This window comes from Ascaphus truei, chromosome 3 (genome assembly GCF_040206685.1).
Source record: "Ascaphus truei isolate aAscTru1 chromosome 3, aAscTru1.hap1, whole genome shotgun sequence".
Taxonomy (NCBI): Eukaryota; Metazoa; Chordata; class Amphibia; order Anura; family Ascaphidae; genus Ascaphus; species Ascaphus truei.
The window spans coordinates 72,759,229-72,787,174 of record NC_134485.1 but is presented as its reverse complement, the minus strand read 5'-3'; the positions used below and the strand labels follow the sequence as shown (position 1 = coordinate 72,787,174).

The 27,946-nt window shown below is 44.4% G+C and overlaps 1 protein-coding gene across 1 annotated transcript in view; it reads left to right on the top strand.

Moving 5' to 3' along the window:
* Positions 1 to 27,582, top strand: part of LOC142491550 (organic solute transporter subunit alpha-like) — a 43,419-nt gene extending 15,837 nt beyond the window's left edge. Inside the window, exons 2-8 of the mRNA XM_075594272.1 lie at positions 16,261 to 16,412; positions 17,029 to 17,102; positions 19,441 to 19,599; positions 20,590 to 20,701; positions 23,802 to 23,948; positions 25,177 to 25,282; positions 27,254 to 27,582. Of these exons, the coding sequence (XP_075450387.1) occupies positions 16,261 to 16,412; positions 17,029 to 17,102; positions 19,441 to 19,599; positions 20,590 to 20,701; positions 23,802 to 23,948; positions 25,177 to 25,282; positions 27,254 to 27,441 (938 nt within the window). The 3' untranslated portion in view covers positions 27,442 to 27,582. The remainder of the gene's footprint in view (positions 1 to 16,260; positions 16,413 to 17,028; positions 17,103 to 19,440; positions 19,600 to 20,589; positions 20,702 to 23,801; positions 23,949 to 25,176; positions 25,283 to 27,253) is intronic.
* Positions 27,583 to 27,946: the final 364 nt, after the last annotated feature.

Below are 27,946 nucleotides of genomic sequence, written 5' to 3'. Positions count from 1 at the left end.
CATGCTAGTGTTAAATATATTATTTAATAATATATAACTGTTAACCAGAGTTTATTAAAGAACTTATTTAAATTTAAAATAATCCTCTTGATAGAGTATTTGTTGTGCTTTTTTTGTAAATGAATACTGTTGAGCCAGACAACACACCCAAAGCCCTTCGGGATTTCCTTAACGCAACATTGTAAAACCCTTGTCCTGCAAGTACAATGGAAGCAATGCTGAAAATATATCAACATTGCAGACATAGCAGTAATTGGCTATTAACAAGCTCTATGATTGACCTACATAAGCTTGTTTTGTACTGTACCACTTTCTGCTTCACGCTGCATTATATTACACAATATATATTGTCACATCTGGTGCAGATTGCTACTCAAGAAAATTTACACACATTATGGGGGCTATTTATTTAGAGGCAGGTTTAGCGTTAACATTTACATGCTAACACGTTACTTTGTTAAATGGTATAAGCAGTGAGTTTGTATATATTTTGCCATTGAAGTAGTAAATGTAATCATGCCTTTAATTGTTTACACCAGGGGTGCACAAAGTGGGGGGGCACGAGATTTTCGGGGAGGGGGCGCGCCCGTTACAGAGGCCTCACGCTTCCCCGAAGGCATTTAAATGAAATGCCAGGAGTCCGCATGAGGCCTCTGTAAAACTACCATACCTTTCAGCAACGCGTTGTCATGGCAACCCGGCATCAAGTGATGCAGCAGGGTCATGTGACGTCGCGTTGCCATGGCACCGTGACGTCACATGACCCGCTGTGTCATTTGACGCCGGAGTCATGCGGGAGTGTAGGGGGGGGGGAGACCCGGCAGGGGAGTGCAGGATAAAAACATTGCGCACCCCTGGTTTACACAATAGTAGTGCGAGCGCAAGCAATCTTAATAGGTAGGCTGTGAGGTGAATCTGGGTCCTATTGTGAGATATAGTTAAGAAGAATACATGAGTATAATAATTCACAAGAAGAACAGAAATATATATATATCTATATATGTGTGTGTCTCTCTATATAAATATGTGTGTGTCTGTATTTGTGCTTCCCTTTCTCACTCTCTATGCCTACTATAATTAAAAGTATGTGTCCAGATCAGTGTTTCTCAACCAGTGTACCGAGGTACCCAGGTATGCTGCGTCCCACTGCCTAGGGTGCCGTGACCCCATGGAGAAACTCTCTGCTGGATGCGCAGGCTGCTAATATGTTTTAGGTGTGTAGGAAGGTGGATGAGGGAAGAAGGGAGGAGTGATGGCTTTGGGTGTGTGTCTGGGGGCGGGGGAAAGTTGTGTATTGTAAGTAAGAGAAGGGTAGGGGTGAATGTGGAGTGTATGATTGAGATGGAGGGTGAGTGGGCTGTGTGAGAAAGTGGATAAATGTGGAGTTTGTGTTCAATAAACCGGTGAGTATGATGTGTGAGGGTGAATGTGGAGTGTGTAAGAAGAGGATGGGTGAGTGTGTGCTTGTGAAAATGAGAGTTTAAGCGAGGATGGGTTGAGTGAGGTCTAACATGCTCAATAAAGATTGTGAACACTGTATGTATGCATATATTTTATGCATCAATGCATGTATATATGTAGGGCCACGACAGGGGGGGAGAGCCGGGACAAGTGTCCCAGGTCTGGTGGCTGCGGTGGGCCCAGCCGGCACTGGAAGTTGGGCCCGGTCAACTTCTGTGTCCAGCTGCCAGGCTACTGGTTGTCGGGCCCCGGCTCTCCCCAGCAGCTGCGAGCTCCTCTCTGCCAGGCCGGGCCTCTCTTCGGCAGACTCTAGTCCTGGGCCCGGGGACAAAAATATTAAATACTTATGAGACAGACAGAATTTTGGCGGCTCTGTGTCACCGTGTGTGAGTGTGACTGAGTGTGACTGTGTGACTGAGAGTGTGACCGTGAGAGTGTGTGTGACACTCAGGCATGCTCTGTCTTTCACACAAAGGCACAATCTGTCTCTCACACACAGGCATGCTCTGTCTCTCAAACAGACACGTCTCTATGTCACAATCTGCTCACTACAAACAAGGTGTGACCGTGGGGCCAAGGTGGGGATGGATATAAACACCACCTACAGCCGCATGGGCGTGTCTGGAGTGTAGGTTGGTCAAGGTAGACGGTCTGGGTTGGAGAAGTATGGATAGTCGATATACTTGCCGGGGTCTGGGTCAGAGAGGTACGGATCCTTGCAGGTACTATTAGCCAGGGTCCGGGTTGGAGAGAGGAGAATAGTCATTGTATGGATGCCGAGGTCAGGGTTGGAGAGGTGCGGATTGTCGCAGTTAGCCGGGGTCAGGAGTACAGAAGAGCGGAGTCCAAAACAAGCCGGGTCAATAACAGAGAGCTGCGACCAAGAGGACAAGACAAGACTGTAAGGCTAGGAAGCAATGAACACAACGGAACATTGAATTATGCTCAGCCAATCTGCCAGTGGGGCAGCTGAGCATAAGTAGGAGAGAGTAACCAATGAGTAAAATGCAGCGTTGAGGTGCGTCAGCAGCATGGAGGTGCGTCAGCAGCGAAGACGGATGTTGGCGTGAGGACGTAAGCTGGAAGAAAATACATTTAGCCTGGAGCGAGGTGCGCGCGCACGAGTGGTCCCCGAAGGAGCGGCGTCACCACCAGCAGCGGGAGCAGGGAAGATGGGAGCAAGGAGCGGAGGTGAGTGGGGAGCTCGCAGAGGGCGGCATGACTCCTCGATCCTTACACTCTATGACAAACACAAACCACTCCTGCCACAGGAGGGCTCTATCGAGCCATGCCCTTTTGACTAGCTCCACCCTCAGACTTTCTGCCTTTGCCTCCTGCTCTCGTTCTCTCCCCGCTCTCCTCACTGAGCTGTGTGGTAGTGACTTGACCTGTCAATCACCATTGCTGCCGCTCCCAGAGCACCTGATCCGCACCTACATTCTGCCCCTAGACAGGGTGAAATTTCAATCCCCCCACACAACAATTACAGGCAACAGCCTTACAATAGTCGTGTATACATAGGTAACGAATCGGTAACAATGATAACAATTTGGTTAAGATTTATTGAATTGGGGGCATTGGCTTTACTACATACAAGCTGTATACTAATGTAGAGCTGTAGGGCAGAGGGTTAGAGGTCAGAAAACGTTGATGCATCCTCCAACTAACAAAGAATGTTAAGCAACACACAGGACAGGAAAAAGCTCCCGTGGGGGAAACCGGGAGGAACCATGTCTGCCATACTGCCCTTCCTATAGGCATACTAAAGGATGTGACACCCTATAAATAGGGCATATTCATTTAAATATCCTTCCAAAAGATGACTGTGCCTGCAGTGTTGACCACGTGTGAGAGCAAAGCTAGCCAGTCCCGTGGGAGGGGAAAGCAGCCGGGCGCGAATGAGCTAACCAGGGGAGGGGAAAGAGGAGAAGTGGCCAGGCATGTGTATGTACAGTAGAAGAGAAATTGGACCGTCTCTATACAGGGTTGAGCTGCGACCTTCTCACCTTATTCACTAAATTTTACATGATTTACACATTTGCACTATCATTATTTATGTTATATTAGTGCACTGTATATACCTCTTATTGATTATAGAACTTAATTCAATATAATTTATCACTGTTTTCACACTCTGTATTGGAGCGCCAATTAACCACTTTTTTGCACAAATATGTATGTAGAGCTTGCCCGGGAAGTTAGAATAACTGGGTGTGTGCAACATATCGTGCCCGTGGAGGAGATAAGTCAGGTGCATGAAGCATAGCTATCTATACGGAGAAGGAAGGCCAAGAGCATGAAGCTCTCACCTAGGGGATTTATTTTTATTTATGTAGCCAGGTCTCCCCAGCGCTACCGCACCCCCCTCACCTGACTGCCGATCGCGGGGGTCGCCGCGTCCAATGGCGGCTCCGTTCGGCAGTGGCAGGGGAGAGGGCGGTCAGGTCCCGGCTCGGGGGTTGCCGGGGACGCGTGCGGCCGGTTGCCAAGGCCGCACGCGCATCTCAGGGCTCCTGGCGCTCCCGGGGCCGGGCGGATAGGGCGCCGCCATTGCGCTTCAACTCGCGCATGCGCAGTGAGTCCCCGGCGGCCCAGTTAGCTCGCGCATGCGCAGGGAGGCTGCGAGAGACAGGGCAGAGTCGCGCATGCGCAGGGAGAACCCTAGAGCCAGGGAACAGTTGCGTGAGGGCAGGGAAGGCGCAGGAGAGTCGCGCGAGAGTAGAGGAAGTTAGTGAGAGGTTGCGGCGGCCATTACAGGTTTGTGTAGGCAGAGGGAAGGCACGCACGCGGCCTCAATGTTATTGTAGGGGCCTCGGGACTACAATTCCCATGAGGCATAGCGAGGCAGGCACCAGGTGCTTGATAGGAGCCAATAGGGCTGTAGGACTGCCTTGGAGGGAGAATAGATACATTTCCCGGGCTTTGGTGAGTCAGTTGGAGCAGCGGAGCTGAAGGGGAAGGAAGGATGCAGGGAGTGAGTGCAACTCCTGCATCCAGATAGGTACCCACACCCTCCAGGTAGGCCCCAACTCCCCACCAGGTTAGTGGGTAACTGATAAGGGACGGCCCTAGATAGGGAGGTCGCCCTTAGTGTGTGTAAGGTGCAGGTTTGGCAGTGCCACAGCGGAGAGGGCTGTGGGCACTGGCAAATAGGCACAGTGTGCTAGTAGTGGATTGCTACGGGATCCAGGTGGCTGTGTGTGATTGCAGCTGTCTGTGTGTGTGTCGCTGCATGTGCTGGGCGCAGTGCGTGCAGTGTGTGTGAAGTGTGTGTGAATGTCTGCAGGCTGACAGTGTGAGCTGAGTGTTGGCTGCAGGTGCGTTAGGCTGTTAGGATTAGCAGTTACAGTTGAGACTGGGTAGCTAGGGGAAGGGGGGGCAGGTTAATGTTCCACAGGCCCTAGGAGTTTTCCCCAAGCCATCCCAGGTTGCGGTTCCTCAGGGACAGGCCCTAGGTTAGGGTTGCTGTCACTCTAGAAGTAGTTAGGCAGAAAGCTGATAGCGGCGGTTGCTGTTCCCATGCGGTTGGTGTTGCCGTGATCGGTTGCAGTTCCCGTGGAGCGGTGGGGCCCTCGTTGGGGTCCACCGGCAGAGTACCTGGAAAGGATCAGACGGACGTCTGACCCTTTGAGAAGAGTGTTGCAGGCCCGAGCATCGGAGTGCTCGGAAGGTATCAATATTATATGTGCACCAACAGGCCTAGAGGTTTTAGTGACTGCGCAGTCACCCAGTGACTATCTCTGTAGGAGTACGGGACATTGGGTGGGGTTCTTGGGACACTGGGTGGGATCACCTGGTGTCGGGGAATCGTCCTGCGAGACGTCACCACGGGTAGTGTCTCCTCGTGAGAGGGACACAGGTTATGATGTTATGTAATGGATTATGATATTCTCTATGTTCGTAGTAAAGCCCTTAGTTATATATAATCACTGTGTGTGTAGTTTCTTATTGGGTTCCTATGTAGGGTCATTCTACACTTCCCTAGAATCCTACATAGGTGGAGGCGCTGTGAAAGAAGATCCGTTCCAGAGGATTCACCCCAGGCTCTCATTAGCGGAGGCTCAGACCTCCTGTGAGCCTGCAGGTATACGCACCACACCGGTAACAACACATGTTCTACTCACCCACACTACATATGAGATTGGGTGGGGTGGAATACCCGTTACATTTGGAGGCGCTGCTGAGATACACCTGGGGTGCCCTGTCCATTTTTTCTAAATTGTCCCGTTCCTATTTTTGTCGCTATGTTTGTAAAGTCCGGAGACGAGGTCCTTGCCTGGGCTTTGAGGCAGTATATGGAGCCTGGCCAGGTAGTGGCGGTAGGAGGCATACCCGCTCGTATACCCGCGGTTAAAGTCCGGGAGTATATGTGTAAAATTCCTGGGTGGCCGTGGGCATGTGTCTTAGAGGAGGAACAAGATCCCACGTCCACATGGAAAACCATTTTGTTTGTTGTAACTCACACTGAGGATATATGCCTGGCAGAGGCACCGTCCGCGCTGTTCATACCCGGGGGCCCCTCAGAAGGGTACCCCCTAGTCTATGCCGACCCAGCAAAATGGCGTCTCCCGCCAAACCAGGAGAGCGCACGTGCTGCTGACTGCAAGCCTGCACAGAAAGATGTCGCAACATTCTGTCCGGGTTTGGCGCGAAAATCAGAGCCCCTCCCCTGTGCTGTGAGTGACTCAGTGCAGAGCGAAAAACAATTCCTTGTAAAAGGTGCCCTTCCTTTAGATTCCACCAGGGGGAGCAAGCACGGTTATCTTCAACCATACGTGGACGCTGTGATAGACACTCTGATCTCTAAGGATGAGGATGAGATAGACTCTCTGTTCTATGATGAGGATGAGATAGACTGTCAGGGGATACACCCTAATGTGTATGTGCCCTGGCGAGCGCCAGGAATAGATCTCCTTATGCTACTGTGCCCCTGCTTGCAAGAAGCCTATGACGAGGGAGCCGTTATGTCCCAAGTGCCACTAGACTTCAGGATCACCGAGGTGGATGGGGAGCCGTGCACGCAGTGCTTTAGCCCCACCTGTGACTGTCCTAGAGGTGCACTGGCATGGGAACCTCAATGTGATTGTTGCGGTGCAATTTTCTTGATGCCTATTGTACCCCAGCCTACAGAGTCAGCTAAGGAGCTAAGTGAACCCTTGGCGGAGAAGAGCGCGACTGCAGTGGAGGTACCGGAGCACGCCAGCTTTGTACCCACAACCACTGGCTGCATTTCAGGAGAATCTGGTGACTACCTTGCGGAGGATACTGTCATGAGATCTTCCGGGGAAAAGGTGGAAGTCCCATCGGTGGCGATGCGCCTACCGGCGAACCACCCCAGCGGTAATGCAGAGGCTACAGAGTCTGCTGTGGTTCCGTGTACCCTGGAAGAGGTGTCTTCCGATGTTGCGGACCCTGCTGTGGGCCCGTGTGCCCTACAATGGTCAGTCCGACCTACTACAGAGGTACCATCGGTCCTAGAATGGGGACCAGTACCTAACGCCGACAAGGGTGAGTCGACTGCCCCAGGGGTGTCGGGGGTGAGCCTCCAGGTGACCGCGGAGCACGATGGCTCCTTAAGTCTGGTCGCCCGGGCGAAGGGCTCCCCTCTGCATCGCGTCCTGGTGGAGGTGTCCTCATTAGAAGGTTGCTGTCCAGAGAAGAGAGTGGACCAGTGTCTACCGACGATCCTTCCGGAAGAAGGGAAGCCCTTCGTCAGCGAGCCGAGTGGTAAGGAACCCCCTTGTTCCCCACAGACTCCGATGGAGGTGGCCGTGAAGAAGGCCAAAGCTACGGTTCCTGAGCGGAGTGTGAGCCCGTGTGCTCTGACACAAGTGGTCCCAGGACTGGGATCCAACGCTCCCGAGTTTTCAGCGCGTAAGTGGACTGCCCCAGAAGTGCTGGAGACAGGTCCCGATACCACCAAGGTGGGAACTGACAGCGTCCCCGAGGACCTGTTGGCCACCGTGAGTCACCGCAGGGGTAAGGTGTCTACTTTTTCCCCCCTGCCAGGTGAAACCGAGACATTTCCCAGTGCTCGCTTCTCAGTGGAAGCCTCACAAGTCCGTAGGGACAAGGACTGTGTAAAGGACGATCCAGGGAGACTGGCCTCCTTTACGCCCAAAAAGGAGCGTGCCATTCGCCAGGTGGTGGACCGCGGGAAAGGTCCTGGCCTCCTGGTCTACCGCATCCCTGCCGCGGATGACCGGGTAAAGGTCTGCTTCAGAGACACTGGGCTACTCCTTCCACCAGGGGGAGGAAGTAGCGAAGAGCCAGAAACTGTCGCCTTAGAGTGTGCTCTCCAAGAAATTTTTCTGGGGGAGGCTCACGGACGCAAAAGTGAGGTACCCCCATCTGATCTGGTAGGGGCACCCCACAAATGGTCTCAGCCAGTCTCGGGTATTATTGAGTGTGATGTACTATGTAATCTGAGGTGTAAAGTCGACCTGATAATTGTAACAAATATGACATGCCGTATTTTATTGTGTAACCTTATGTCAGGGTATGGCATTCTCCAAGCGAGGACGTTGGATTTTCCACCAGGGGGAGAGTGTAGCCAGGTCTCCCCAGCGCTACCGCACCCCCCTCACCTGACTGCCGATCGCGGGGGTCGCCGCGTCCAATGGCGGCTCCGTTCGGCAGTGGCAGGGGAGAGGGCGGTCAGGTCCCGGCTCGGGGGTTGCCGGGGACGCGTGCGGCCGGTTGCCAAGGCCGCACGCGCATCTCAGGGCTCCTGGCGCTCCCGGGGCCGGGCGGATAGGGCGCCGCCATTGCGCTTCAACTCGCGCATGCGCAGTGAGTCCCCGGCGGCCCAGTTAGCTCGCGCATGCGCAGGGAGGCTGCGAGAGACAGGGCAGAGTCGCGCATGCGCAGGGAGAACCCTAGAGCCAGGGAACAGTTGCGTGAGGGCAGGGAAGGCGCAGGAGAGTCGCGCGAGAGTAGAGGAAGTTAGTGAGAGGTTGCGGCGGCCATTACAGGTTTGTGTAGGCAGAGGGAAGGCACGCACGCGGCCTCAATGTTATTGTAGGGGCCTCGGGACTACAATTCCCATGAGGCATAGCGAGGCAGGCACCAGGTGCTTGATAGGAGCCAATAGGGCTGTAGGACTGCCTTGGAGGGAGAATAGATACATTTCCCGGGCTTTGGTGAGTCAGTTGGAGCAGCGGAGCTGAAGGGGAAGGAAGGATGCAGGGAGTGAGTGCAACTCCTGCATCCAGATAGGTACCCACACCCTCCAGGTAGGCCCCAACTCCCCACCAGGTTAGTGGGTAACTGATAAGGGACGGCCCTAGATAGGGAGGTCGCCCTTAGTGTGTGTAAGGTGCAGGTTTGGCAGTGCCACAGCGGAGAGGGCTGTGGGCACTGGCAAATAGGCACAGTGTGCTAGTAGTGGATTGCTACGGGATCCAGGTGGCTGTGTGTGATTGCAGCTGTCTGTGTGTGTGTCGCTGCATGTGCTGGGCGCAGTGCGTGCAGTGTGTGTGAAGTGTGTGTGAATGTCTGCAGGCTGACAGTGTGAGCTGAGTGTTGGCTGCAGGTGCGTTAGGCTGTTAGGATTAGCAGTTACAGTTGAGACTGGGTAGCTAGGGGAAGGGGGGCAGGTTAATGTTCCACAGGCCCTAGGAGTTTTCCCCAAGCCATCCCAGGTTGCGGTTCCTCAGGGACAGGCCCTAGGTTAGGGTTGCTGTCACTCTAGAAGTAGTTAGGCAGAAAGCTGATAGCGGCGGTTGCTGTTCCCATGCGGTTGGTGTTGCCGTGATCGGTTGCAGTTCCCGTGGAGCGGTGGGGCCCTCGTTGGGGTCCACCGGCAGAGTACCTGGAAAGGATCAGACGGACGTCTGACCCTTTGAGAAGAGTGTTGCAGGCCCGAGCATCGGAGTGCTCGGAAGGTATCAATATTATATGTGCACCAACAGGCCTAGAGGTTTTAGTGACTGCGCAGTCACCCAGTGACTATCTCTGTAGGAGTACGGGACATTGGGTGGGGTTCTTGGGACACTGGGTGGGATCACCTGGTGTCGGGGAATCGTCCTGCGAGACGTCACCACGGGTAGTGTCTCCTCGTGAGAGGGACACAGGTTATGATGTTATGTAATGGATTATGATATTCTCTATGTTCGTAGTAAAGCCCTTAGTTATATATAATCACTGTGTGTGTAGTTTCTTATTGGGTTCCTATGTAGGGTCATTCTACACTTCCCTAGAATCCTACATAGGTGGAGGCGCTGTGAAAGAAGATCCGTTCCAGAGGATTCACCCCAGGCTCTCATTAGCGGAGGCTCAGACCTCCTGTGAGCCTGCAGGTATACGCACCACACCGGTAACAACACATGTTCTACTCACCCACACTACATATGAGATTGGGTGGGGTGGAATACCCGTTACATTTATTTTTAAAGAAAATGCTCATTTAAATGATAGATATATTCATGATCATTATATTGTGTATAACATGCTTTTGGGTGGTGTTAAACCTCACATACAATGTAACCTCAAAGTACAGCAAATATATGTACATGAGAAGCAATGGAAACATTCTTTCAGTACTGCAAATTCCTTTTTGCTCCATTATAATTAAGTGGAATAGTATCCCCACGGCATCTTGTTGGTGATTTGTTGCTCTATGCACAAAAAAGGGTTAAACTAGAGTCTGGATTAATTATCTGCATTAAGTTAAAAAAAAAAAAACAGTTCTGTGGACCAACCCAACCTTCCAGGCATAAGTATCCCAGCAGGGGAGACCACAAGAGGAAATCCCAAGACTAGATGAACGGAAAATTATATTGTTGTGTAACAATTGCATTGCACAGAACGGTAATGACTGTAATAGTCACAGACATGATAAACTGTGTGTAATCTGAGACACATTTAAAAAGAAAGGGGGTTATTTACTAAAGTTTCCTGTCTGCAAAATTGGGGCAAAACGGTGAAAAATAATTGCACCAGATTTACCAAAGGATAACTCCAAGGGGGATATATCTCTAAGTGGTCTATTTAACAAAGTCTCCCAGGTGCAAAAATAAGGCTCCAGTGGCCCAGTAAGTAAAGGAACTGACTCAACCCAACACTGGCATTGCAGCAGGGGTGCCTGGTTCACATCCCATTGTTAGCTTCTTGTGATCTTTATCTCCTTATGGCTTAAGCATCAAGGTTAGATTGTAGTAAGGTCTAGAAAGCAGGGACTTATTGGGTGCTGTGACAGTAGGGTCACCATTAGAGGCACGAGATGGAGGTGCCATCAGATGCTATGTAGCAAGTTGCATTCGACCTCTTGGCTCTGGTATCGCTACCCAGGGCCAAGGTCCAATCCTTAAATCGAACCGCAGACCGAGCACAGCAACGCTGATGCGGCAATGTCCTTCCAAGGTAAATTAGCTTAGCAGCTCTGGGACCTAATGCCATGGCGGAGGAACGGATGGTTGTCCTACAGTTTGTTACCGCCAGCATAGCTCCGGCTCCCAGCTAATTACCCCGCAGTTAGTCCACCATAGTCGGGATTCTGTCGCCAGCCTATCACCGTGGCTAACATATGGAAGGAGCATGATTTATTAACTTTTTAGCCGCAAGGAAACTGCAGCTCAATGGCGGCTGACCGAGACCCAAAAGCCTAGTACACTAATTTCCCATCAGGATTAACACAGCGGGGGTCCCTGCTTCTGAATGGGACTCCCGCTGCATTAGGCCACGATTATAGTGGGTGCTTTAGGGCGCGCGCATGATGTCAGTCGCGCGGGGCGTGCGCGCGAAACCTGCACTGTATGCAGGAGACATCGGGAGGCGACAGGGAGGCATGGCGGAGGCGTGGCCCGTGATGTCACGCGAGTGGTCCGCCATCATTGGCTGAACCACTTCACTTGACACTGATGTCACGCGGCCATCGCATGGAGAGACAAATTCATTTGTCTCTCCAGGAATCTGCCTCTCTGTCGCCTTCCGCGCGCTCTATGTGCCCCTTCACGGAATTCCACCGCAACCACTATAATCGCGGCCTTAGTTTTACCGGGCCGCACCAGTCTGGAATGTATATATGTGTGTATATATGTGTGTATATACACGTGACATATATATATACACACACACACACAGAGAAATGTGCAAGTAGTGCTCCTAGAATATAAATAAACAGTGAATAATTAACATGATATAAGTGTAATGTGTTATCAATAATTCAGTGAAATATTATAAATGTAATAGCAATTAGTTGATATAAATGTGAAGAAAAAAATCATAAATATAGTCCACAAAAAGTCAATAGGTAGTAGAATAGAAAAAAGAAAACCCAAAAAGTATATCCAGTGGGCTCAGAAATAGGATTCTAATAGCTTCTCCAAGGATGTCAGAAAGATATCTTAAAAAAAACAAAAGATAAAAGCATGCGCCATAGTGCGATACTGTATAAAAATATTAATTTAAAATATATTGTTCCGACAAAAACTCACTCACATGGTGAAAGTGTTAAAATAGCATGATAAATGTAGGTGTAACTGGTGACAATGTTACCGGACATCCAATCATCTCAGTTGACTTTGCAGGAGATTGCCAATCTCAGATGTTCAATGTCTGCTTCCAGATTCTGCAATCAACGTCAGGCAGGGACAATATTGCCAGTAGCGCAGCGGTAATCTTTGCGTCCCGGTTTAAGGGTAATGGAAGAATTGACATCAAGTGTCAACCAATGTCTTGCTCGCAATGAAGCGAAAACGTCCAAAAAAAGATAGCCGCCTGTAACAGCAAGTGACTCGTAGTCATCCAGAGAACACTCAGCCGGGATTGTGGAAGTCCACAGACACCGCATGTCACATGGCGTAACATAGCGTGACGTCGGCGACAAAATCCCATGTACAGCACTGTGTACACGATCAGCTCAAAATGAGAACAAAAACATAATGCATTATTATTCAAGGAAACCCAATTCAAGTTGCCTTTTTTCCTTTGATAAATCTGGTACAGTTTGTGTTCCAAGTTTGCCCTAGTTTTGCAGTTGTTTCTTTGATAGACTGCAACACATCCCTCCACCCCCCAAAAATCTGCACCACATTTGTCAATGCAAAAAATCCTGTTCCCTTCAATAGGATTCCTTTCTTTGGTACACAGTTGCCACCATTCCAGGTTGACCTGGAGACTACGGGTTTTGACCACGCATCTCCTGGCTCCGGGTATAACTAGTAAACCTCCGGGTGGTGGCGTTCGGCAGTGGCGGCTCCTGGTGTCCTCTCAGCATCTCGCACAGCGTCACGTGACTCCCGTTGCCATGACAACGTGATATCACGTGATGCTGTGGCACCATAAGGTTTCCCGTTGTCAGGACAACTTGACGCCACGCGTTATCACTTACCGTCCTGTTGTCGTGGCAATGCGGCGCCTTGTGTCGCCGCCTGCCTATATTGACGGGTTGCAGCGGGAGATGTCGCGAGAATGTTGGAGTGATGCCAGAGGATCCTGGGAGACGCCGCCGAAGGTAAGTACAACATTTTAAAATGTTGTCTCCGGGTTGGCCTTTAGTAGAAGGTGGCAAAAAAGGGAGTGGCATAGTTAGTAAGGAGCAAATCTTCCATATCGGTTAACAATGTTAACAAACTTGCTTTTTTTTTTAATAGGGTTTACAAACATTAAACAACATCATGACATTACAATACAGAAAAAAAACAATAAGATCCACAGTAAAACATACTTTTACACAAAATTATTTTTAGTATTGCTCATCATACATAATTTAAAAATTAAACACATTAACACAAATAATAATAAAAAGATAAAACAGATAATAGCATTTTCAAAGATTAATATCAATGCTATCACCCCCCAGCCTCCTAGCAGAATCTGGCGTAAGATTCTTCAAAGTAGCTTTTAAAAACTTCTACAGTACAGTACAGGGTGTCAGAATTTGTTGTAGGAAAAACAAACATTGCCCAGATTTAACACCTTCTCTGCCACTGGTTCATCTTTAACTCACTATTATTGCCATTATTTTGCTCAAGCACTTGCATGCCATGTGTGACAAACGTTTCTAGCCGCAAAGGGACTAATTGAATGCGAATAACTAAAATGAAGTACGTCTCATAGATATTTTAAACAATGTAAGAAAGACTTACGTCACTTTGGAACTAAGGGGCAAACTGTGCAGTTGATCATATGCAGGGTATGGGCAAGTAAATGATCACTCTGGGTTATGTGATGTTTTATAAATACCTGTGTGTGACCCTCATCAATCATCAAGCCAGGAGGCGTGACAGCAGCAGGCTATGGATTTAGGTTTTTGTGTTATTTGGTTAGGAGGAGAAATTTGTCAATTTCATAAACATGGTGGACATACTGTAGCAGATTTTTGGCAAAATGCCTCCAAAGTTGCTTTTTTGAAGTTGTGTGTTGCTTTGGACTGGACGCTTTTTCATTTGAAGCAAATTAATTTACTTATTTAGATTTGGAAATCTTAATCTGCTAAACATATCACTATTTTTAGTTCTGTTTCCTTCCAGGTGGGACCTTCAAAGATCGATGTGTTGCACGACAGCTATTAGTGCTCAATTTGTGCTGCAACTTAGTGTATAGTGTTTATTTTAGCCCTCAAGGTCATTGAGATACCAGAGTACACATGCTTTGTGTCATTGTGAGTTTCTAGGAACGTGTTAATGCAGCTTGCTAGGAAATTGCTATTGTGAAGGAATTTTTAATTGCCTTCAACAACCAATTTCAATGTCCCTAGACACGTCTTTTGTTTGCCATTCAAACATCATATCAACTAAATTCCGAGGGCAGCTTTCCTCGCATGCGTGTTGGCTTCTGCAGGAAGGTTTGTTGGATTCGCAATCCCGTTATTACATTTTTCGGCGCAGCAATTTAAGTTACCATGAGCTACTTTCACAATTACGAATGATGCGCTATGGTCGGTCGCACGGCTGCAGAGACTGTGCAGGTGCACACAGTGTGCAATGCCTTGACAGTCCGCGGCATACCTCATAGAAGTTGGTAATGGCCCATTGGAATTAACACAGGTCCCTGCTTCTGAATGGGACTCCCGCTGTGTGAATCCTACCTGGTGGGTTGCACCTGCCTGTAAGACACGCAGTAAGAATAGACAGAATCAGTCACTCTCCCTGCACGCCTCCTACAGGCGATCGCGCGGCTTTCATTTTGATAACACAGTATTGAAGCAGGCGGTCTCTGGAGCAGAACCGTGGGCTGTGAACGTTTAAATATGTCGGTGACTATATTTAGTGGCTATTTTTGTTTTACTATCTGCCATGGCTGGAGCGGCTCTTACTGTTTGCATTATTATTTGTATGTTACCAGCAAACTCCTATAAGAAAGTAGTCATCTTTCCAGCTGGTGGCCTGCCCTCTGCTCTGTCCCACGCCGGGTCTCTCTCATGCCCGTGTGTGCCGACGTCAGAGAGGTCCGGCGTGGGCCAGTGTACGGGACATGCCTGCTGCTATGGAGACGATAGCCAGCAGCAACAAGAGGCCCGTCCAGCACCAGCTGGTGCCCCCCCCCCCCCTACCCCCCCGCAGACAACGGCAGCACAGTGAGGGAGAGAGGCAGCAGCTGGGTAGCGGCAACCCAAGACAGTGAGGGTGAGTGGCAGGCACAATGTAAGTGTGTGTGTATATATATATATGTATTTTGGGGGGGGTATTTGGAGGGGGTAGTATATGTGTATTTTTTGGGGGGTAGTGTATGTGTATTTGGGGGGGTGTAGTGTATGTGTATTGGGGGGGTTTAGTGTATGTGTATTGGGGGGTTAGTGTATGTGTATTGGGGGGTAGTATATGTGTATTTGGGGGGGTGTAGTGTATGTGTATTGGGGGGGTGTAGTGTATGTGTATTGGGGGGGGTGTAGTGTATGTGTATTTGGGCGGTTAGTGTATGTGTATTTGGGGGGTTAGTGTATATGTATTGGGGGGGTAGTATATGTGTATTTGGGGGGGTAGTGTATGTGTATTTGAAAATGGCAAACTGGTTTGCACAGAAAAATAATGGAAAAAACTAAATAAAGATTGTATTATTGTAAGATGCATTTTATTCCCCCCCCCCTTTTTTTTTTCATTTCCCTAATTCTGATGAAAGAAAGTTTGTTGTATGTTAATGCTTATACAGTACATACCTATTAGCATGTGTGGGACAAAGAATTATTTTATAAAATGGCTCTTCTTTCTCGAAAGGTTGACGACCCCTGGGCTAGGCAAATAGAAAATACACAAATAAAGTTCACTATAAGGTCAAAGAACTCTTATACAACTAGAAAAATATGTTTACCATAGAAATTGTTTTTTCTTCCTTTCATCACCCTACCTCAAACTCCTGACCTTACACGACTCACCCGAACACCCTACATCTTCAAGGAAGCCTAGCGAGCACTAGCCCATCTGACCTAATCTCCGAGCTACACATGTAGCATTCTCTCATCGGCTTTTACTGTTACGCATTGTATTGCATGCTCTAGCACCAAATCCTATTGCATCTGTTTGTCTCTCATTCCACTTTTTTGCATTGCTGATCCTATCTAACCTGAAAACAATTTTTTTGCCGAGCTATTGATAATAGTTTGCCTCAGATGCGTGTAGTGAAAGCTGTTTTCTGGCCACAAAGCCTTCGTTTTAAACCTGATACCTTATGAAAATGTGGAGGTGGATATAATACTGACTGTTTCTCAAGTTAATTGAAGTTATTGCACTGTTAACTTTTCAAGATCAAAAATCTCTCCCTTCCTCTCTGTAATCTAAATGTTGCTGCAAGATTGCAGTGCAAATAAATTCCAGGTTGCCCAAATTACTAATAATATGTTTGTGTCATTTGTTCTTGTAGCTCTTGACATCACTGGAATATTGTTGTTTGCTATTTTAACATTAATGACAGTCGTTGCGGTCCTGGTGTTCTTGGAAGAGATATACTATGTCTACAAGAAAATACCTGGTTCTAAAAAGTCCATTATCATGTGGATCAATTCAGGAGCTCCGGTACGTACAATGGAAATAACTCAGTGGGATTGTCATAAATCTCTTTGATTTCTACTTTTCAGGCTTAACATCTTAATAAAACTATTTGAACTTCAAAGTTTTAGATTCAGTTAACAAGTGTGGGGTGGAACAATATTCCATGCTGACCTGGCAAAAAAATGAAAATGACTACAAGGTCTTCATCTTAGCTAAAACAGTAGTGCAATGAGATAATGCAGTTGAGGAGAAACTACAAGAATTCATGTATGAAAGGGGTCATCTTAACATTGACTGTACAGTTCTTGCTTTGTAACTAATGCATATGTACAGTATGCTGTTTTGCCAAGTGGGCTAAGCAATAATCATTGAGTCTATACAATTTGCGGGGACATGCCCCCATTATTTTCAAAACTTGGGTAGTAACTATATTACTACCCTACAATTATACAATTAGTTTGGAAATTATATATATACTATTAAGCAATATATGCCAATAACCAATCTTCAAACCTTAGCAATCACAGCCCAAATCTTGGCTATCTTTAGAATGATGAAAAACGGACCCATCAACATATTATACATATTAACATGTGACCTTAATCTTACTCATTTTCTCCTGTTATACTTTTTCTTTTAGATAATAGCAACAACATCATGCATTGGAATGTGGATTCCTCGTGGTACGATGTTTACTGACTTTACTGCTTCTGTGTACGTACAGTATTGATTTGTATTTTAAGACTCAATGACTCATATACTAAGCAATGCTATTCCACAAGACAACTCAGGTGCTGGAAGACTCCTTATTGACCACTTAGGTGAATGGGTTGTAAGTTGTCTTCCTACAATCGAAGGTGTCTTATGGCAGAGCAACACTTGGTAAATATGACCCAATATGTTTCTTTATATAAAATAAAATGGAATGAATTAGCATTATTTTGTCAGATACATTATAAACTACAATAATATTCATGTGTGTGTCAAACCTAAGGATTGGCACAATTACAAAATTGTTATTTTTTTACTTCCAATTCCATAACGACCACATTATCATGGAAGACAAATGGAAGTTGCAACTGGTGCAAGCAATGGCCATTTCAGCAGAGTAATATATGAATTATTCTATATATATACACAGTATATATATATATATATATATATATATATATATATATATATATATATATATATATATATATATATACAGTATATATATATATATATATATATATATTTCCATCTATAATATTGAGAGTACATGTATGTACATAGTGTTGTACATAAAATTCTACATACACAATCAATACCTCTCATGTTGCACTTACAATCTAATTTGGGATGTTGGAGGCTCAGGGCAACAAAGGTCCATATTTGCTATGCTCTATTAAAGCAAAAAGGAAACCTACAGTCCATGCACTTGAATCGGCAGGTGCTCAGCTATGTGAATGGGCTGTACGTCCCTTATGGCTTAGCAATGTTCAATAAATGGTCCAGATACCCACACATTAGGCTGTGTCCTTACCAATAGGCTACTCTTTCAGTCACAGTGTAAATAAGCAATTAATACTTATTAGATGAAACTGTGGTTAAAAAAGGACTACCCCATATGTTTTCCCAAGCTCCACACCTAGGACAGACATTCCCGTTGTTTTCGATCATCCAAGCCATATTTGTTAAATGTGACACTCGCTGCATCTGTGATGATGTCCATTAAGTCAAACTGGCAGGGCGTGGTAGTCCATTTTTCCAAGGCGTTTGCATTTCTCAACCAGCACACCTAGTAGCAGAGGAGAATCTACTAGGGAGTCCCATTTGTGAGTTCATGTGGTAGGCCACTTTGTCTCAGCGAAAATCTTTCACCTTTCACACCTCAGATACAGGGGTCAGTTGGTGCGAAAGTCCTGTAATGTATGTACAGTATTAGCAGTGTCCAACAATATATTGTGTCACTGTTCAAGATGACATCATCTGCCTTTCTAATGCTTGGGGCATTTCTTCTAACCAGCACTGAAGAGATTCATTGTGTCCGTTCAGACAGATAAACGGCTATTGTGCAATGTCTCCAAATCAATGTGTTTACCACAAAGTTATGACATAGACCAGGAAAGGTTAACTCCAGTCCTGAAGGGCCACGGAAAGGTCAGCTTGTAAGGATATCCCTTCTTCAGTACAGGTGAGTACAGTCAACAACTGAGCCACTGATTGAGCCACCTGTGCTGAGGCAAGGATATCCTTAACATCTGACCTGTTGTTGGCTTTTGGGTTGACCATCACTGATATTTTCACATTAAAAAAGAGCTCTTAAATGTATATTGTCCTACTGGATTACAAACATTTGCAAAACATCTTCTAAGTATGATTACGTGTTGTGATGACTGTGGACTTATAACAAATGATAACATATTAATAAATCCCGGATGCAGTCCAGGGGTTTCCCATGGAAATGACACACATTCCACTAAAGATAAGAGTGAGTTAAAGCAGGGGAGCGCAAACTTTTTGAGCTGCACCCCGCTGCCAGCTCCCCCTTGCTCTCGACCCCCCCCCCGCCCCCACTTCTCTTGTGTGCGGCATCAAATGACGCAGCGGGGTCACATGACGTCGCCCCGTTTTCATGGAGACGGCCGTGTGACGTCACCCCGCATGACACCGTTTTGCCATGGTGACATGTCACAGTGACTGAATCAAGGTAAGTTTTATTGTTGCAGTGGCCTCACGCGATCCCCCGGCATTTAATTTAAATGCCTCGGGGAAAAGAGCGGGACCTCTGCAAGAGCCCGCACCCCCCCCCCCCCAAAAAAAAAAATCCAGCGCCCCCCACTTTGCGCACCGCTGAGTTTAAATATTCCTTTATAAAACTGGGAAACATGTTTCAAACGGTTCCGCTATATGGCATCAGTGAGCAAATGACTCCAGTCTTCACACTGAAAATAACAGATGTATTTTGGTAGCATCTTTGGCACGGGCTTCTCAGTAGTGATAGCACCATTCAGTACCTAACATGAATTGTAAGAATATCTGTGTTTGTTTCTAATTCCTCTAAAAATAGGTTTCTGGCCATAGTCATACACAAGTTTCAGATGATGCTGGTCAATGAATGCGGTGGCAAAAATGAATTCCTCAGGAAGTTTGAAGATAAAAAACTTAAAATTAGCACGGGTCCCTTCTGCTGCTGCTGTGTTTGTCTCCCTTATGTAAACATCAACAGGTGAGCTCAAAAGGGGATACAAGCTACTGTATAACACTGTATTTCATTTAATAAACCCTTTGGGATTTATGTGTGCATACAAAGAAAAGTGTTGCTTTTACACCACGACATTTTTATTTTCATCATGCTTTTACGCTGAATTTAAGAATCTTTTGAACAAACTATATATATTTTTGTTAATTTTAGTTTTTGCGCCAATTTTTAGTCAGAGGTTTATACCACCATAAACCAAACTTTGTTTTTTTTTTTTTTTTTTAATAAATGTTATCAATTTAGTTATTTGTGCATTGCTTACATTCTCCGGAACATTTTCAGAAGCTTCAGAAACATTGGAAAAGGTGTCACAGAGTATAATTCAGAAACAGGTTAAATTAAAGAAGCATTTTGGCCTACACTTATTATTATGGAATAGCACTATTTAGTAAATATGGGTACTTGTGCATATTTATTTCATACTGGGACAATACCTAATTTACAAGCCAGCAACAACCATTATTAACAAAGCAATATGGTGCTGTGCATGTGCTCTGGAACATGAAGTCCTGATGAAGGTCTCTAACAGGATAGAAATTGACATTAATAAATACAGTATGTCAATTCTGATCAAAAATATATTGTGCTTTTATGTTATTTTCAAAGACTACAGTAAGCAAATCGCAAGGTTATATGTTCCAGTCTGGTAATCACAATTCTTCTAAAAAATATATATTGTTGCAAATTATAGCGTGTAATGTTCAAAACTTGGGTACATGATGGTGTCTTGGAACAAGAGTCAGAGGGAGTTCTTCTATACCCGTACCTAAGAGTAACTCAGAGACATGTAAAAATTCACATTCACGTTGACCTTAATATCTACTGTATGAAGTTAAAATGCATATGGACAATAAACAGGGTGCTTAACTTATAGAATAGCACTGTATACCTGAATTTAATGGAAACTTATGTTTGTTACAGTATATGTATATGGTATAATTGTTTTTTTTTGTCCAGACGAGCTTTATTTGTCCTGAAGTTGGGGACCTTTCAGTTTGCTTTCCTTCGGCCAGTATTGATGTTTCTAACTATAGTGCTTTGGACAAATGGAGACTACGTTATTGGCAACGTGAGTGTTTCTTCTATTTTTGCTTTGTGACATTGAACACTTTGATGTCCCTTTTATCACTACTCTGATAACAAAGGATATGGCATGAGTTGGGCCAGCCTTATGTGCAAATTCAGAGAATGTTGTTGTACAGTATAACTTTCTTTGTATTAACTGTATGTCCACCTGTGCACAAGGGACGTTCCCCCTTAAGACAGTGAATGTGTGACAGTACTATTGGGTAAAGAATACCACTACTTTTTATTTACAAACATAGTCCCTATTGACCTCAATTAGGCTTTCTTTGCGATCACACCGGATCAGCAAAAGTTCCGTTTACAAAATAAGGGCCATTGAGTGCTACTATGTTTGATTGTTTTCACACACCTGTACAGTAGTTCAACTTTTTATTTTAAGAAAAATGGGGTTATTTTAGGAAGTTTCTGTCCCTTTCTGTCTTCTAAAAGGAAGAAAAGCTTAAAAAAGTATTGATTAAAACCTTCTAAAATATGGTACAAATAGCATGTCCCCAAAGTTTAATAAACTAAACACATGATTTTAAGTCACACACAGAACCCCTACTTTCTTAAGAAACTTCCTCTAGGGAGACAAAAAGTATTCCTAAAAAATGTTACAAGCCTTGAAGTTACAGGTAATGTTGTATTTCTGGCTTTAAAACTATAGACAACACTGTCATACTGTAGTTATATAATGTAGTGGTTGAAAATATATGTCAACCTTTTGTTAAATTCAAACTGTATTGCACACTTAATACAATGAGAAATCAGACCCTCTAACATTTGGGACATAAAAACCGGTACCCTCTATTTGCTATTGTATAAAACAGAAAAGCAAGCAAACGGAGGGTCCTGATAGAACAGTATTTAATGTAACTGGGTAAAAAAGTATAAAAACATTGTCAATCATTATACTCACAAACACAGAGAGAAAGCAGACGTATAGAGCAAGTATACATAAACCTCCTTGAGTGGCGTCTGCACCTCCTAGTCTCCGCGTTCTTATGTCTATGACGTAACAGAGGGATGGTTGTAACTTCACTCACAGCTCGCAATTCGGAGAGAGGGCATCCGATGTTGCGTCTCACCAATTAACACATTAACCCTGGGACAACGGAGGCACAATAACACGTGCAATTTACCATATGCAAAGATCATATTAGCAATAAAACATGAGTATTTATGGATTTATTTGTATATACAGTACTTATACACAAACAATATAAGTTGTGTTAAATTCCTCTACCCAGATGATCACATAAGGCATCAATCTCGCAGCTGCTTTAATTAGCTAATGCTTCAGCTACTGGCAGAAATAGGTATAATAGGCACAGCTGAATTTAATAGGTACAGGACATTAAAAAAAACGGACAAAGTACCTGCTAAATAGGTACAGTTTAGGTATTTCATCCTCAAAAATGACTTGTAAGGGGGTCTCTTTATTTGGCATCTTAATGTATAGTGTTTTTAAATGAGGCCAGTAGCACAAGTAGCACAATAATGATAAACAATATACTGGGCGCTAGTACATAAATAAATTAATATTTGTATAAAACCACAGATCTAGTAGTCCATGGGTAGTCTATGGAAGCCCAGTAGTCCCAAGTATGCTGCGACGAGCAGAATAGACAATAACTCCATAAGAAAGAATTAATATACACTGCGGTTGTGGGTCCTAGTCCTGTTGGGTCTGACACTAGTACACCATTCCAGTTATTAGGTCAGTGCCTTGGGCTTAACTCTACAGTATATAGTTGGTATGGAAATCCTTTTAGGAAGTGTGGGGTGGAGTCATTAAAATATACCTTGCATATCCGTTGGTATATCTACGAGGGTACCTCAGGTGTGCTCCATTTTCAGCACAGGCATCTCTCCCTAATTTATTTGGAGGGAGGTGTGACCACACACACACATACCTAAATTGATGGCCCCTCTCCCACTCTCATATATCCACTTGGATTTTAGTACCAAATCCCCAGACACATTTTGGTCTAAACAATCTGCAGAATTTCAGGAAACAGATTTAGATGAGTTTGCCCATCTGTGTGCTCATTTGCATGTCATTACCCAGAATCCCTGGCTGCAGTGGAAGCACTGTATGCTAAGAGATAATGGCAAAAGACAGGGTTGCAGCCTTGTCAGACATGCAAATGTGCTCACAAGTGGTATTTTTATTTGCTGTAATATATAAAAAGCTTTTTATTATGTCAAAAGTTATTAATAAAAACATATATTTAATAGTCTACACCACAAGAGTAATGCTGCTACATAGCAATCTTCATTAACACCCAAAGGGGACCAAGTTAAAAGCTTAACAATCCAAAAAGTCTCCCACTGTGAGACCTGTCGAGTTATGTCAGTTCCACTTTGGTTCCCAGGACATACTTGAAAACGAGAGGTAACTCTCAATGTATTACTTCCTGGTAAAATATTTTATAAATAAATAAATACCTATTCTATGACCATAAAAGGAAAGGTATCCGCTATTTGGTTATTATTGCATAAAGTGTCAGGACAATGGTTCCTAAAATTCTTCAATATCACCCAAATGTTCCAGAATCCATACTTTGACGTCTAATAGTTTGTCTAACATATTGGAACCCACGTTTAGTTTTAAACACATTCTTGTAGGCTATACACCTAAAGCATGAAAACCAAAACCTTTTCAGCTCTCTTCTAAGGGATTCTTCTCACCTAATAAATAACTTTGAGGGTGGGATGCAGCCTCAGCAGGCAATAAAATATCCTTCACAGTGGAAGCCAACCCAAACACAGTTTGAGGACCCAAAGCAATTATTTGTTTTACGGATATTCCTATATTTTTGCATAATGTTACAACTAGCTTAGAACATCGAGAATAGCAGGTAAAAAATAATGTAATTTCAGACCTATTCGGCCCCTCTGAAGTACCAGATTTAAAATCATTATTAGGGTTATCTAACAACTTATCTCTAGGGTTAGGTAGAGGTAGAGAATATCAAACAGAGTTTAAAGACCAATGTTTGTATCATAAGGCCTTCGTTTTTTCCCTTGAGGAAAGATATATTTTGAACGTTATATAAATATTGCACTTACACATGGGAATGTTTTCTATTCTATTTCAGGCATCTGTAGATGGAGCTACAATTTGGATTAACGTTTTAATTGGTGTCTCCACCATTACTGCTCTTTGGGCAGTTGGAGTTATGTTTAATCAAGTCAGGGCTCAGCTGTCGTATAAGAATATTATTCCTAAATTTGCAGTTTACCAGGTAAGATATCTAACACCAAACTCATTGAATACTCTTCTGCTTTGTGGTGTATAGCACGTTCTTTATTGCTTACATTGTTAAATTAGCAAACGATGACACTAAGAGGCTGATTCTATATGTGCCATAGTGGCCAATTGGGCTGTTTTTTGAGGCGAAATCGCCCATTGACGTCTAACGGGAATTTGGGCCTAAAACAGCCTGATTATCCACTTCAGCACACATAGAATCAGCCTCATAGCCTTAGAACTTACATTTTCTTCTTATGTCAGTATTAAAGGTCCTTTCCACAATACATACAGTGGTTGAAATTGCAATCTCCCCAATTCCGAGTTTTTTTTTTTCATTTCTTTTTTTTTACAATTTTTTAAGTTAATGTTATCCCGTTTCAGGAGATATTCAATGCTGGCGTCCCAGGACTCTCAAGAATTTAGCATTTAAAATGACATGAAGAAGCCATTGAGCCAAACAGTAGAGGTGACATGTAAAGTCACAATTTAGAGCACAGACAAAATGCTGTCACGCAGCCACCTCTTCTTAAATACAGTACAAATTTCGTAGAAACTACGGGGTTTCCGAGTGTAGGAATGACACAGTCCTACACTTACAATAGATACCTTTACATTGCAGCCAAACATAGGGTACAGCTACTACAAATCTTATCATAGTATTATGATATTTTTGCTCACAATTTTTGGAGTATTTCAATTGGCTGTAGTTTATTTTCAGATCAAGTAATATCATATCACAATTTAGCACCATATAACATTTGACCGACCTTTTTATACTATGCAGCTTGGTTTTTCCTTTTATTTTTTATTTTTCACACTGCATCATGTCAGATACATCTTTCTTTGTTTAGTATCAATGTTTTTGGTAGGTTGAAAATGACTAATGTTACAGTATGATATCAAATAAGAAATTACAGAAATATATCAAATAAGAGTGCTTTAATTTATTGAGCTCTTTCTTTAAAAAAAAAAACTACTTACAGGATACTTTCACTAAAAGGCAGGCTAATCCCCCCTCCCCCTCACCCCCCAAATCTGAATGTTTTCATGGGGGTTTTTTTATTCAAAGGTGTAGCCTGTCATTAAGATATTAAATAAATCAATTTTTAATGTGCATGTTTTTTTATTTTTTATTTATGTTTTAATAAATAAAGTTGTAAATCCATCCCGACTGGAGAATTAAGGTCACCTATTTTGTAGTCTTTTTTGTGTATTTGCAGTTTATTGTCATTCTGAGTCAACTCCAAACAGCTATCATCAATGCACTTGCTACCACTGGTGTTATCTCCTGTGTTCCACCTCTTCCAGGTCCATCAAGAGCTTCGTGTATGTATCTTTAATTCTCAATAACAGTTGTATATTAATGTATGTAATAATGTATATACAGCTAATGTAATAATGTTGCTCTAGTGCCGGGGTGGCCAACCTGTGGCCCAAGGGCTGCATGCTGCCCTTCAGTGCTTCATGTGCGGCCCCTTAAGGGGAAAAAATAAAAAGAGGGGGACTCTGATTGTAGACAGTGCAGAGAGACCATAGAAACAAGGAAGAGAGATGCCAGAGCACCCCCTAACCAGCTGCTCTCCTGATCTCCTATGGGCCAGCGACCCCTGGTGGGCTCCCAAGCAGCACAGGGTACAGTAAGTATACACCCTGTCTGCTGAGAGCTACATGTGGTGCTGGCTGTGGAGACTGAAGAGCAAGGTAGGGACAATTACCCAATTGCCCCCCCTGTCCCAGCCAACTGCCCCATCTCTCTCTTGACCCCCACTGACCAATATCCCCAAGTCGCCCCCCTGCCCATGTGTCACACCCTCTTCCCCTCCCTTCTCATTACACATCATATTCCCCCCTCCATGTATCACTTTCTCCACATTTCACCCTCTCTTCCCCCCTCCCCATGTGTCTTCCCTTCTCCCCCCCCATGTGTAATCCCCTCCCTGTCTCCCCATGGTTACCACTTCTACCCGTCATCCCCATGTGTCACCCCCTCTTCCACCTCTCCAATCACAAAATGTACATTTCTTAGACTTTAGGCCAGATCCACAAAGCTCTGTTAAGTCAATGTTCATAACGTCACGTTGCCTAAAACAGTAACAAATGTTATTTTCCCTGATTATTGCATATCCAAGAGAGGAGGAGTGGCTCAGTGAGTAAAGACACTGACTGGCACTGAGTTTGAAGTAGGGGAACCTGGTTCAATTCCTGGTGTTGGCTCCTTGTGATCTTGGGCAAGTCACTTTATCTCCCTGGCACCAAAAACATAGATTGTAAGCTCCACGGGGCAGGGACCTGTGCCTGCAAAAATGTCTCTGTAAAGCACTGTGTAAAACTAGCAGCGCTATACAAGGACATAGTATTATTATTATTTCCACAAAGCTAATTATATGCAAAAACAAAAGCTGGAAATATGCTAATTTCATACATTTGAATGTCCAAAATTAAAATATTTTCTAAGTATCTCAGGTGGATTCAGTTCTGTTCACAGGTATCTCTCCAAGTGTTGTATAAAGGAGTATTTAGGGAGGTCTCTCTCCTCCCTTTCCAAACCCATATTTCAGTGTCTTCTGGGTGGGAGTAATGTCACATTTAATCGCTGTGTTACCCTTAATGAACCTTTGTGGATAGGTGGTGTTAGAGGAACACATCTTTTGCATATAATTATGAGTAACGATCACTATAGTTAACACAATGCTCTTTCTGGACAAAAAACATGACTTAATGTTACGTTATTGGCCTTTGGAGATGCATGTTAAGGTATCACATGTAATTTATTGAGCTTTGTGGATCTGCACCATTGTCCATTGACCATTCAACTGCAATAGTGAAGTCAGAAGGAGTTTCTGTGCGATAGTGCCCCGTTTGGTGTTGATGATCTCTTAATCCAAAAATCATCATTTCATGTTTGGGACTTCCTTTATTTTCCCCCATGTACTTTGGAAAGGCCTGTGGGCAGTAGTGTTGTATGAACATTGCATATAGGGCCTTATACACTAAGAAGTGCTACTCGATAAAGCACCAAAAATGCTGGTACACACCATATGGCCACATTAAAGTGAATGGGTCTTAAGGGGCTACATTTAATAAGCAGTCTTACCCAATAAGACACCTTCCATGCTGGAAGGTGTCATTCGCTTGAATGAGCCATAAAATGCCATATATCCTGGAGGTGTCGTATAGCACGGTTTTGTAAAAATAGCCAATAGCTATGGTTTTCTTCTTGTTCTTTGTGTTGGGATCATAATAATGATTTCTGTAATTTAATATATTTTTGATTTCCTTGTATTTTCTTTTTATCAGACATGAACCAGCAGCTCCTCATAATGGAAATGTTCCTCATTACACTAATCTCCAGAATGCTGTACCGTAGAAAATACGATGACGTGACGCCTACAGTCACTGAAGACGAGGAAGCCAAAGATAATTTACAGAACAGCACATTGCACCTCAATGGCATAGCTGTGGAAGACGGACCCCAACATGTTTAGAAAGGGCCTGCATACCTTAAGTTCTCTGTGGAAATGTAGTAGTGGAAAGTCTATGGATATAAATATATAAATTGGATCCTTTGTAGTTTATACCATGTATTAGACTAACATAAAATGTATATATAAATGTTGTAAATGATACTTCCGTTTTGCATGTGCAATATATTTGCTCTTCTGGTTCACCTTTAATGCCTTGAAACATCATATGTAATAATATATTTATGTGGGCTTATGTCTTTTTTGAATGGTGTACATCCCAGGTATATAGGCCGCACAAACACTGGACCATTTCCAAGCAGATGCTGTGGTGACGTCAGGGTTTTCCAAGGCACACATGTAAATGCATTATTGATTGGCATCAAGTATGTTGTTGATCATTTTTATATTAACCAGCCTCAGCTAGTTTTTAGATAGGTAATAATCACAGAAAACAAAATGACGTAAAGGTTAATCGTATTTATTTATATAGAGCAATAAAGAGCACATAAGATATTCCTTTCTAGCC